We start from the raw sequence: 13,327 nt of genomic DNA, 5'->3' as shown, positions 1-13,327 counted from the left end.
TGTCTCCACCATGAGCAAACCTTGAGAGTGTTGACAGTGTCCATTGATGATGTCATGGTTAGAAAAAATCTTATACATTGAAATTCCTTCAACTAAACCCTTATGAAAACAAACTCAAGCACTTAACCCCTTCCATAAACAAATATTCCAATTGTATAAGCATTTGGAGCTGTCTGTCAAAATGCTCACTTGATAGGTACCACATTGTGAAAATTAGAGTGTGGGAAAACAACTGTGCAGCAGCATACAAAATAGCTAATGTGAATAAAACAGTTCTTCGGAGTGAATTCCTGTGCTTTGTATATGCAAGCCTTCCTTTTCACATCCTCAGACAATGTCTTAACTGCACCCCCCCCCCCCGCAAATGCCCCAGCTTCATGTTCTGGGGACATGGGATTGAATACTACCGTACCCAAAGATGAAATTTAAATTTGAAATCTGAAAATCTGGAATTCGAAGTTAGTTGAAGGGTGACCATGCAAATCATTGTCATTAAAAACACATCTGATTTACCAATATTCTTCGAGGGAAGGGAGTTGTTTGGCTGGACAGTTGGTTTGCTATACAGAGTAATGCCAACATCATGGGTTCAATTCCCACACTGGCTCGGGTCACCATGAAGGAGCTGTCTTCTCAACCCTGCCGCTCGAATGAGGCACGGTGACTCTCAGGGTAACATCACTACCAGTCATACCTCTCTCTTGCACTCGTGCTCTCTGTCTCTCTGATGATCGAGAAACATTCAGGCAAGGAAAACTACCATCCTTCTCTGGTCCTGTCTACATGTGAATCCAGGAGATTTATCTATCTTTATGCATTTTAAGACACCCAGTACCTCTTCCTCTGTAATATGGACACTTTTCAAGATATTGTAGTTTATTTCTCCATGTTCTTTATCTTCCACATCCTTCTCCATAGTAAATAATGATATGAAAACTTGTTTATTGTGCCACCCATCTATCTAGACTGCCTTGCTGTTCTTTTCAGCCCCTAGTTACTCTTTTGTTCTTAATGTATTTGTATAATATCTTTGCATTCTCCTTAACCATACTTCAAAATGCTACACCACACATTTACCTTAATTAAACTCCATTTGCCACTCCTTGGCCATCTGATCAAGATCCCTTTGTACTCTGAGGTAAACTTCTTCACTGTCCACTAATATGAACATACGAACAAGAGACTTGAGTCATTCACCCAGCCCTTTGAGTCTGCTCCTCCATTCAATAACATCATGGCTGGTCTAGTTTTAACCTCAACTCTACATTCTTGCATATCCCTGATAATCTTTTGTTCCCCTTGGTCACCAAGAATCTACCTCCCTCTCCCTTAGAACTTTTTATAGATTCTGCACTCGGTGCCTTTTGAGGAAGGGAATTCCAAAGATACTCAAAACTTGGAGAGAAAAGATATGTTTCCCCATTACCGTTTGAAATCGGTGACCCCTTATTTTGAACAGTGACCACTAGCTCTAGATTCTCCCACACCAGGAAACATATTTGCAACATTCACCACTTGGATCCCCTCCGGAGCTTCTACGCTTTAACTCAGTCACCTCTGACATTTCTAAACTCCAGAGGATACAGGCATCAGACAATCATTCATTCCAGGTATTAGCCTGATAGACCTTATCTTAACTGTTTCCAGTGCATTAACATCCTTCCGTAAGTACAATGACTACTGCATTACACAGTACTCCAGGTGCGGCCTCGCCGATGCCCTGTATAAGTGAAGCATATTCTCCCTACTCTTCCATTCAGTTCCCCATGGAATAATCTCTTGCTGTCCCTGCACACTAGCCTTCAATGATTCATGCACGAGGAAACCCAGATATCTCTCATACCCAAACGTTGACAGCTAATTTGAATTCTTGTCTGATTTTTTTTTCACCTGATTTCACAGCAAACAACCATTCATTGTTATCATTTATGTTCACGCTTAGACATTGATAGTTTGCCCCTACATAATATTAATGCCAGGAACAGAAATATAAATTGCTGGAAAGTTTCAGCATGTCTGGTAGCATCTGTGAAAGGAAATCAGCGTTAACGTTATGGATTGAGGGACACTTCCTCAGACTTGAACCATAATCACTTGGGTTTCAGGGTAAGGGGGATGTTGGTGGGAAGAGTATGGGGCTAAGGGTGTGTAGATGGAGACGGTGCAGAGTTGAGGGATGAGGCTGATGTGAGGAATGGCATTAGGGGAGAGGGGTGAGAGGGTTTGATTGAAGGAGGGAAGATAAGTCTTTGCTCAATAGTTTTTTTTAAAATGGTGTTTGTTTACTTTGAAGCAGTGGATTCGAGTTCTGGATCGAAATTCCCGTTTGACATTTCCCTGTATGGAAAAAGAAGTTCCAGAAAACCGCAGAATGCAAAGAAGGTAATTTGTGGCACAACAACGAGAACACAGATGAAATAAAAATCGAAAGAACAGCGGATGCTGTAAATCAGGAACAAAAACAGAAGTTGCCAGAAAAGCTCAGCAGGTCTGGCAGCAACTGTGATGGAAAAATCAGAGTTACCATTTTGGGTCCGGTGACCCTTCCTCAGAACGGGAAGACAGATGAGTTTAGCGTGTAGGAAGAGATAATAGGAACAGCAGATGCTGGAGAATCTGAGGTAACAAGGTGCAGAGCTGGATGAACACAGCAGGCCAAGCAGCATCAGAGGAGAAGCAAGCTGATGTTTTGGGCCTAGACACTTCTTCAGAAACATCAGTTTTCCTGCTGCTCTGATGCTGCTTGCCCTGCTGTGTTCATCCGGCTCTACACCTTGTTATCTTAGGATGTTGGAATCTGTGAGATATTTTATAATGTAGAGGTGCCAATGAAAGATCTCACAGGACAGTTGGAGCAGCAGGAAGATAGCCAGTCATTTCCTGTTAATGTTACATAGAAACATAAAAAGATTCATGATGTGACACAAGGCTATTCTTCCCCTTCTGTCTGTACTGGTTAAAAATGAGCAATCCAATCCACAGCTACCTTCCAGCCGTTGGTCTGTAGGTTAAACATCTCAAGTACATACTGAAGTAGCCTTGAAATGCACTGAGGCTGTTGGTCTTTTGTAAGGTATGATTTCCAAAGCTGCATCATCTTCCCAACATGGGGCTCCAGGAGGATGGGCCAGTGGTGGGAGTGTGGGATTCATCCAATTAGAGTGGACAGTCCTGTTGATCAGTTTGATGGGCTGTCTTTGTATTTGGGTTAAATGGTTCTGAGGTCAGAATTGGGCTGGATCATAGCTTCGAGGTGAATATTTCTTTCCCACTGCTGATAGATGCATCAGAATCTGAGATAAGGCATAAAAGTGTGAGGAGGAGAGTGGCTGTCTTCCATCATAATCTAATCCTTAGAGAAACATAGAAAAATAGAGAATAGATGCAGGAGTTGGCTATTCAGCCCTTTCAGCCTGCACCACCATTTGATATTATCATGGCTGATGATGCAGTCTTAGTGAAGAAATTCTTCTGGGCTCTGAAGAAGTGTCACCGGACCCGAAACATTAGCTTTGATTTTTCTTCACAGATGCTGTAGGTTAGATGGGCTTGAGATCGGTATGACAGGTCGGCACAACATCGAGTGCCGAAGGGCCTGTACTGTGCTGTAATGTTCTATGTTCTATGCTGCCAGACCTGTTGAGCTTTTCCAGAAACTAATACTTTTGTTCCTGATTTACAGCATCAGTTCTTTCAGTTTTTATGAAGGGATTCTTCCTCATCCAAGTCCTGGATGGCTTTTCCCTTATTCTTAGACTGTGGCCCCTAGATCTGGCCCTCTCTTCCTGTATCTCGCCTGTCCAGTCCCATCCAATCGGGATTTTATATGTTTCTGTGAGTTCCCCCCCCCCCCCCCCCCCCGCTCCCCCCCCCCCCGCCCCGCCCACCCCGGTTCTTCTAAATTCCAGTTGGTACGAGCCCAGTAGATCCAGTAAAGAGGTTTAAATTTACGGTCAGAAGACTTTGTTCACTCTCAGCCAGCATTGTGGAGAGGACATGGATGGTTGAAAAGTGACCTCCTGATGCCCACTTTAAACCTTGGTCCTTTCCGGATGCCGGGTTAGTTTAGGAGTGGACTTGTGCTGGAGGTGTTGTAGTCCACTGGGTTCTCTGAGTCAGTGATCTCAGACAGCAGGATGGCTCAGAGTGTGAGACCATCTGCTTCCTCACTAAAGATTTGGAATGAAACTCTAGCCTTCTCTGTGACAGACGAGATTGCAATGTATTCAGACAAGCCCCTGTCGAACAGGAGAATTGGAATGTGGTACAGGAGAGACCAAGATAAACAAGGAAATAATGTAAAGAAGGAACGTTTGCATTGAACAGCACAGGAGATTGATCGAACCTTTATTTATCTCCCCACACCCAGATTGAGGTTATGCATGAAGTCAGTCAAACAAGGAATGCATTGTACTCCCTAAATTCTGAAAGTGATGACAGCGTGGAAATCTTAAAAGGGTAAGAGACTGACAACATTACAAACTGGTCTTAGTATCTGCACAAGTAACACTCAGTGTTTAATGATTTGCATTATCGGGTTCTCTGGTCCTGCCAACCACAATAGAATTTATTGGGATCATTTTGATTTTGAGCAATCATGTAAAGAAGTCGATAGTGGATCAATCAACTACTCCATACTTTGTTCCTGAATGATGCCAATGGAAATTAGAAGCTGTTTCACTGTTTCTTATTTGTACTGAAACGTCAGATATAAATGCTTATTGTAATTTATGCTTTTGAGACTTATCTTTAATCTTTCATTACAGCATGTAAAGCTGAACTAAATTCACCGCAGTTGGTTTTTTTGATAGGCCCAACTGCTTGTAAATGAGTCCTCATCAATTCCACAGCTTCAGTTATCATTTCCCTTCTGTGAATAATGACATGATGTAGAAGAAAGTAACAGCTGTGTCTGTGGGTCAAGTAGAAGGTTGTGTCACCTTTGTGAGAGTTACAGATGCAGTGTGAGAGAGTGTGTCCTGTGTGGCTCAGTGTGAAGGAAAAGCATACATTTTATTTCAGAGCATACTCTGTCGTGATGCATGGAAGTCAATCACTCAATTTGCACCGAAAGAAGCAGCAGTCAGATACTAACAGATAATCTTTCATCATTGTTATGAGATTGCCTGCAGCACAATTAGAAATCTTTTGTCTTACATGGAATTTTATTGAGGTATATTTATCCATCGCTTGAAAGGCCTGAGTTTTATGAAATAAAAAATTAAATCATTGATAGTGCGGCGCTCCCTCAACGCTGACCCTCCGACAGTGCGGCGCTCCCTCAACGCTGACCCTCCCGACAGTGCGGCGCTCCCTCAGCGCTGACCCTCCGACAGTGCGGCGCTCCCTCAGCGCTGACCCTCCCGACAGTGCGGCGCTCCCTCAACGCTGACCCTCCGACAGTGCGGCGATCCCTCAGCGCTGACCCTCCGACAGTGCGGCGCTCCCTCAGCGCTGACCCTCCCGACAGTGCGGCGCTCCCTCAACGCTGACCCTCCGACAGTGCGGCGCTCCCTCAACGCTGACCCTCCGACAGTGCGGCGCTCCCTCAGCGCTGACCCTCCCGACAGTGCGGCGATCCCTCAGCGCTGACCCTCCGACAGTGCGGCGCTCCCTCAGCGCTGACCCTCTGACCATTCAGCCCTTCGAGCCTGCTCTGCCATTCTTCATGGTCATGGCTGATTGTCCAGCTCAGTAGCCTGATCCTGCTCTCTCCCCATAACCTTTGATCCCATTCACCCCAAGTGCTATATCTAGTCGCCTCCTGAATACAGTCAATGTTTTGGCATCAACTACTTCCTGTGGTAATGAATTCCACAGGCTCACCACTCTTTTTGGGTGAAGAAATGTTTCCTCTTCTCTGTCCTAAATGGTCTACCCTGAATCGTCAGACCCTTGGTTATGGGCACACCCACCATCGGGAACATCCTCCCTGCATCTACCCTGTCCAGTCCCGTTAGTATTTTATAAGTCTCTATCAGATCCCACCCCCAACTCATTTGTCTGAGCTCTAGCAAAAACAATCCCAACCGAGTCAATTTCACCTCATACGCCAGACCTGCATCCTCGGAATCAGCCTGGTAAACCTTCGCTGCACTCCTTCAAGAGCGAGAGCATCCTTCTGGAGAAAAGATGACCAAAACTGCACACAGTATTCTAGGTGTGGTCTCACCAAGGCCCTGTATAACTGCAGCAATGCATCCCTGCTCCTGTACTTGAAACCTCTGACAATGAAGCCCAAAATACCATTTGCCTTCTTTACCTCCTGCTGCACCTGCATGCTTAGCTTCAGCAACTGGTGCACAAGGACACCCAGGTCCCACTGCACACTCCCCTCTCCCAATTTACAGCCACTCAGGTCATAGTCTGCCCTCTTGTTTTCATTTAGGTGTCTTGGGATGTGCCTTGCATTTAAGGTGCTATATAAATGCATGCTGCTGACGCGCTGTTGCCATGTCACTTTAATTCTTATTTCTGTAGACACGTGATAAATGAGCTGATCGAGACGGAACGTGTATATGTGGAGGAGCTGAGCAGTGTGCTACAGGTACAGAAAACCAGGTTGCTGCTTTAAGATTGATCATCTGTATGAGTTTATTTGTACTGTAAAGATTATCTTTACTTTTGTGTTATTTTGCAATTGTGATCAGAAATGAGAATTTTTTTTTAAGACCCAGTGTTGCAAGGTGTGCTGCATAGTTTCAAAACATCTCTCACAATGCTGATTATGAACACTGTTTGCAAAGCTGTGGGTTACGGCAATGACTGCAGACAAACTGGAGATAAAGGGTTGGGGTGGCACGGTGGCTCAGTGGTTAGTACTGCAGCCTCACAGCACCAGGGACCCGGGTTCAATTCCAGCCTCGGGTGACTGTCTGTGTGGAGTTTGCACATTCTCCCTGTATCTGCGTGGGTTTCCTCTGGGTGCTCCGGTTTCCTCCCACAGTCCAAAGATGTGCAGGCTAGGTGGATTGGCCATGCTCAATTGCCCGTAGTGTGGAGGGGTGTGTGGGTTATAGGGGGATGGGTCTGGGTGGGATGCTTCAAGGGGCGGTGTGGACTTGTTGGGCCGAAGGGCCTTGTTCCCACACTGTAGGGAATCTGATCTACAATGGGGCTTTGGTTGGCAACAAGTAGTGGATTGGATAATGGGCCAGTGAGTAATGACCAATGACAAAGGCCTTCCGCCTGCTAACAAATATCTGATTGGTTCTTGAGTCACTAAATAGCTTGAGTCTGTGGAAAAGGTACAAAGAAGGCCTCAGGCCCCTACCATTTTAGGAAATCACACTGTTCTCAGCAGAAAAATCCACGTTAAGTCTGAAGAAAATCAGTTACATTCTCTTTCAGGAGTTGCTGTGAGCTGTGATATTGAGTGAGTAAGACCTTTAATCAGTGAAGCAGCCACCCTGTACCTCCAGCAAACCCAGTGAAAATCTCCAGAAAAGGGAAGACCCAGAGCAAAATTCTGATCAAGCACACAGACCATCTCAACAGATCACGAGAAAGGGGACCACTAAACAGCATTCCCAGTCTTTGCCTCCACTCAAAGCATCATGTTTTGTGTCTGTGTCTGTGTCAGTTATGTTACCAAGTTTTAATTGGTAGACTTATGTTTGACAGTTCACAACTGTGTCCCTGAAATAGCTACTTGTAATAAATAGTAATTCCTGTTAACTACAAAAACCTGGGCTGTGCTTTCTGTGAACCTTGGTCTGAAAATCAAATACATTGGGGAAGTTTGCATGCTTTTTAAAACTTCTAACCTTCATGACCACTCTGGGAATAGAGGACCGGATTTCAAACCTCCTAGCTCAGTCAGTCATGATGCTATGGTTGTAGTTATGAAGAAAGGCTCAGTAAAATTGTGCTTAATTTCTTGAGTCAAGAAAAGGGGGTGTTGGGTGTTTAATTGAGATGTGGAGAGTCATTATGAATGAGATAGTAGAAACTACAGATGCTGGAGAACCTGAGATAACAAGATGTAGAGCTGGATGAACACAGCAGGCCAAGCAGCATCAGAGGAGCAGGAAGGCTGACGTTTCGGGCCTAGACCCTTAGGTCCGAAACGTCTGCTTTCCTGGTCCTCTGTTGCTGCTTGGCCTGCTGTGTTCATCCAGCTCTACACCTTGTTATCTTAGTCATTGTGAATAGTTGGTTGCTGAACCAAGAGTCAGAGACTGAGAATTATCTCTTGAAGAATCGAGGTAGTTGGAGGATTTTGTGAGAGAGAATACTCTACGCTTTAGGTGTAAACTTGAGGTTGGTCAGACAATATTTGGTTGCAACTTCTTCATCAACCCCACTCTTATCACAAAAATACCAGTTACCAAATTAAAAGCTGCCAACTTCCAGGAGTGTTAGAAGCCACTGTGTAACCTCCAAAGGCAAGTTGGGGTTTGAGATATTAGTTGTCAGAACTGAAACAAAATTTGGCCATTAACTGGATAGAGCAGATCTTACCTTTGCTTCATATCTCCATACATTGGCTCAAGTTGATTTTCTCCGTACTTTTCAGGGTTACAAAATGGAGATGGACAATCCGATAATGATATCTCTTATGCCTGCCTTGTTGGAGAACCAGAAGGAGGTATTATTTGGGAATATGGCAGAGATCTATGATTTTCACAGCAGGTATAAATCAGATACACTGTGCTGTCTGTAGATTGCAGTCGATGTTTTGGATGAAAGTTGCCTTTGTTAATAGCTCATATTTTCCTCAGGATTTTTCTTAATGACCTCCAGAACTGCATTGAGATGCCAGAGAAAGTAGGAGTCTGCTTCCTTCAGAGGGTATGAACTTTCTGCTCTTCAGATTGACCTATTTATATTAATTGCATCTGATGGTGTTTCATGTCAGTATTTCTCACTCTGATCTTTAGAGGGACAATTTCCAAATGTATGTGAAATACTGTCAGAACAAGCCACGCTCAGAACATCTTTGGAGACAGTGCTCAGACTGCCCTTTCTTTCAGGTAACAGACTTTTCAAAAATGTTGATCCAAAATGATTTTATGAATCTCCCCTCCCCTAACTGCAACCCAAAACCAGCCCAGCTTGTCCCCACCTCCCTAACCTGTCCTTCCTCCCACCTATCCCCTCCTCCCACCTCAAGCCTCACCCCCATCTCCGACACACTAGCCTCACCCCGCCCCCCCAGACTTGTCCATCCTCCCTGGGCTGACCTATCACCTCCCTAACTCCCCACCTACACTCACCTTTACTGTCTCCATCCCTGCCTCTTTAACCTGTCCGTCTCCTCTCCACCTAACTTCTATCCGCCTCCCTCATTTCCCAATTTATTTCAGAAACTCCTACCCTCCCCCATTTCAGCGAAGTGTCTAGGCCCGAAACGTCAGCTTTCCTGCTCCTCTGATGTTACTTGGCCTGCTGTGTTCATCCAGCTCTGCACCTTCTTATCTCTTATGAATCAAATAGTTGGGTTTTTTTTATGAGTCAAAGGAATATAGAGACGTGGGGGCTTTGTGTACACCAATCTTTAAAGAAGGCATAAGAAGCTGAGAAAGTTATCCATGAAACATAGAAACTAGGAGCAGGAGTAGGCCATTCTGCTCTTTGAGTCTGATCCACCATTCAATAAGATCACAGCGAATCATCCAACTCCGTCCCCTGTTGCCACATTCTTCCCAAACCCTTTTGATCCCTTTAGTCCTAAGAACTACATCTAACTCCTTCCTGAAAACTTCCAATGTTTTGGCCTCAACTGCTTATTGTAATAAAGAAGTCCATAGGCTCACTACTCCCTGAGCAAAGACATTTTTCCTTAATCTCATTCCTAAGCACCCACACCGTATCCTCAGACTGTGATCACTGGTTCTGCAATCTCCAGTCTTGGGAAACATCCTTCCTTCATTTTCTCTCTCAACCTTGTTAGAGCTTTACAGGTTTCTATGATATTCCCCCATCGTTTTTCTAAACTCCGGTGATTATAATCCTAAGTGATCAAGTCTCTCATCATACCATCTCAGTTCTGCCATCCCAGGAATCAGTCTGATAAACGTTTTGTTGCACTCCCTCCATCACCAGAACATCCTTCCTCAGATAAGGAGACCGAAACTGCACGCAATACTCCAGGTGTGGTCTCACCAAGGCCCTGTACAATTGCAGCAAGACATCCCTGCTCCTGTACTCAAATCTCCGACATACTATTTGCCTTCTTCACCAACTGCTGCATATGTATGCTTACCTCCAGTAAATGGTGTACAAGGATACCCAGGTCTAGCTGCACCTCCCCCTTCCTCAAACCATCACCATTCAGATAATAAGCAAATTAGAGCCTTGACTGCATCCACAGAGGAGCAAAGTGCAAAACAGGAGGGTAATGCAATGCTGGTGGACTGGGTTCAACTCTAGGCACCATCACTTCAAAGGAATGCTAATGCTTTGGAAAGGTGCAGAACAAATTTACAGGAGGGATGGGACCTTACGCTGAATGGAGAATCTGGTGATTTCTTCTCTTAGAACCGGGAAAGTTAAGGCAAGATTTTTAAAATCTTTTCAAAGCATGAAGGGTTTTGATTGAGGGAGTAGATGGAAGCAGTTTCGATTGGCAGGAGTGATTGTAAGCAGAAGATACAGATTTAAGGTAATTGGCAAAAGGGGAATGATGTCTATTCATTTTATGCAGTCAGTGTGATCTTGAAGCTGTGACTTGAAAAAAGAGATGGGTTTCTGAGTCTTGCGAGCATTGTGTAACTGAGGTGATATGGTAATCCAGAGGCCTGTATGACCAATAGGTTCTAATCTCAGTGCAACCTCTACCATCTACAAAGGCAAGGACAGCAGATACATGGGAACACCTTCTCCTGCAAGTTCCCCTCCGACTCAGTCTCCATCCTGACTTGGAGCTATATCACCATTCCTTCACTGTTGCTGGGTCAAAATCCTGGAAATTCCACCCTAAAAATAGCATTTCAAGGAGGCAGCAATTAGGGGTGGGTGGCAAATGCTGGCCCAGCCAATGACGCCCACATCCTGTGAAAGAGCAAGGATGCAGCGCGGTTTGTGGGAGCTTGCTGTGCTCAACTGGGCTGCTCTGGTTCCTGTGGGAGAGTCTAGGACCAGAGGCCATCATCTGCATATAAGCAGCCGCACATTTGAAACAGCTGAGGAGGGATTTCTTTGCTCCGAATGGGGATGTGATATCTGGCAGGTTGCTACAATACTCCCCATTCTGCTCCCTTCAAGCCTTGCTGAAGGTACACAGAGTAGTGTATCAAAGTTCACTGTCAATAACCGGGAAGAAGACAATAAGAAATAGGAGCATATGTAGGCCACTCGGCCCCTCATCAGCATGCCCTGCCTTTCAAACACCAGAAAGCAAGAATATGACATTAAGGTAGAGGATCGGCCATGATCTTATTGAATGGCCTACTCCTGCTCCTGGTTTTCATTTCTATATTTCAATAAAATCATGGCTGATCTGTCCCAGGCTTCAAATACCGTTTAGTGCCAGCTCGGTCTTGCTGCCAAATCCCTGTATTTCAAAAATCAATCTACCTCGCACAAATGTCAGTGTGTAAACGACATTTGAGAGGCTCCAAAGCGAGAATTCTGATTAGAAATGTGGGTAACTGCGTGGAAAACCAATTATGCTGAGCAGAAGTGTGAGCTTATTCCCTCTAGTAGTAAAAATAGAAAGACACAAAACTCAATAAAAAGCATAAAACTGTTAAATACAAACAGGGAAGTGACAGTAGATATTTGGGACTGTCTTCCAGGATTCGCAGTGGATGCTGGATCAGTTGCTAATTTTAAATCTGAGACAGATTTTTATTCAGCAAAGGTATTAAGAGATGTGGGCTAAAGCCAGGTTTATGGAGTTAGGACAAAGAATACCAGAGCAGAGAATCAGGCCCTTCGGCCCACTAAGCCTGCACTGGCACATGACACTTCTCTAATTGTAAAACCTTTTGCCTCTATGCTGTCCTATTCCCTCTATTCCCTGCCTATTCATGTATCTGTCAAGATCCCTCTTAAACATTGCTGTTGTACCTGTTTCTACCACCTCCTCTAGCAGCATATTCCAGGCACCTACCACCCTTTGTTTTTAAAAAAAAACTCACCTCTCACATCCCCTATAAATTTACCCCCTTCTACCTCAAACCTGTGTCCCCTGGTAATTAACATCTGGACCCTGGGAGAAAAACTCCAACTATCCACTCTATCTCATAATTTTGTAAACTTCTATCAGGTCGCCCCCTCAGCCTCCAACTTTGAAGTGAAAACAAACAGAGTTTGCCCACTCTCTCCTCATAGCTAGTGTCCTGCAAACCAGGAAACATCTTGGTAAGCCTTTCCTGTACCTTCTCCAAAGCCTTCATATCCATCTTGGAGTATAATGACCAGAACTGTGCACAATATTCCAAATGTGGCCTCACTAACATTCAATACAACTGCAAAATGACTTGCCAATGTTTATATTCTGAATCCAGACCCATGAAGGCAAGCATGCCGTATGCCTTCTCGACCACTGCTCGGCCACAGATCAGCCTTGATCCCATTGAAAGGTGGAATGCGAGGGCTGAGTGGCCTAGTCCTGTTCCTGTGTAAATGCTGGAGAAACTCAGCACCTGTGAAGAGAAAAATAGCGTTAACGTTTTGATTCCAGTGTGACTCTTCATTGCAACCTAAATGTTGACCTTCAGAGAAACTTGAATGTACTTGTACAAGGAATGCAAAATGTTTGCTTGCATTCCAGCAATTACTGAGTAAATAAACAGAATGTTGGCTTCACTATCAGGGGGTTGGAGTACAGGAAGGAGGAGTCTGATCTGCAAGTTTACATGTTAGCAGTTATGGCCTTCATAATTAAAAATAGTATAGTAGCACCAGAAGTGGGACAGTGAGAGTTTCTGGATAAGACATTTATCATTGATTAGTGACTGAGCAATTTGAGCCTATGTTCCCTGGGGTTTAGAAGAAGAGAGGTGATCTCACTGAAACATTGACAGATTTTTGATCAGGGAGGGAATCAAGGGTTATGGGGAAATGGAAGGAAAGCGGAGCTGAGGTCAATTAGATCAGCCATGATCTCATTGAATAGTGGAGCTGGCTCAATGGGCTGCATGGCCTACTTCTGCTTTTATGCTTTAAAGAATTATAGTCGAAACAGACAAGATACTGATGTGATGGATACTGCCCCCCCCCCCCCCCCCCCCCAGCCGTGGTCCGTGGCTGGTGAGTGCAGGACATGAGGGCACAGCATCAGCATGAGGGTTGATAGAAACAGGGGATTTAGGAGGCAGGAACAGGCCCTTTGAGCCTGCTCTGCTATTTAACAAGGTCATGGCTGATGTGATTGAGG

The 13,327-nt window shown here is 44.7% G+C and overlaps 1 protein-coding gene across 3 annotated transcripts in view; it reads left to right on the top strand.

Annotated features, from left to right (window-relative positions):
* The window catches only part of mcf2a (MCF.2 cell line derived transforming sequence a), a 177,637-nt gene that overhangs the window by 117,945 nt on the left and 46,365 nt on the right, over positions 1-13,327 (top strand). For 2 of the 3 annotated variants that reach the window (XM_059651319.1, XM_059651321.1), the window contains 6 exons: positions 2,294-2,382; positions 4,370-4,458; positions 6,481-6,547; positions 8,519-8,634; positions 8,724-8,793; positions 8,883-8,975. In XM_059651319.1, coding sequence (XP_059507302.1) covers positions 2,294-2,382; positions 4,370-4,458; positions 6,481-6,547; positions 8,519-8,634; positions 8,724-8,793; positions 8,883-8,975 — 524 coding nt within the window. The remainder of the gene's footprint in view (positions 1-2,293; positions 2,383-4,369; positions 4,459-6,480; positions 6,548-8,518; positions 8,635-8,723; positions 8,794-8,882; positions 8,976-13,327) is intronic. The other variant, XM_059651320.1, reaches the window with a different exon arrangement.

Source organism: Stegostoma tigrinum, chromosome 15 (assembly GCF_030684315.1).
Source record: "Stegostoma tigrinum isolate sSteTig4 chromosome 15, sSteTig4.hap1, whole genome shotgun sequence".
In the NCBI taxonomy this organism is placed as follows: Eukaryota; Metazoa; Chordata; class Chondrichthyes; order Orectolobiformes; family Stegostomatidae; genus Stegostoma; species Stegostoma tigrinum.
Note: the sequence above shows the minus strand (reverse complement) of the source record. Positions and strands in the feature narration are given on the sequence as shown.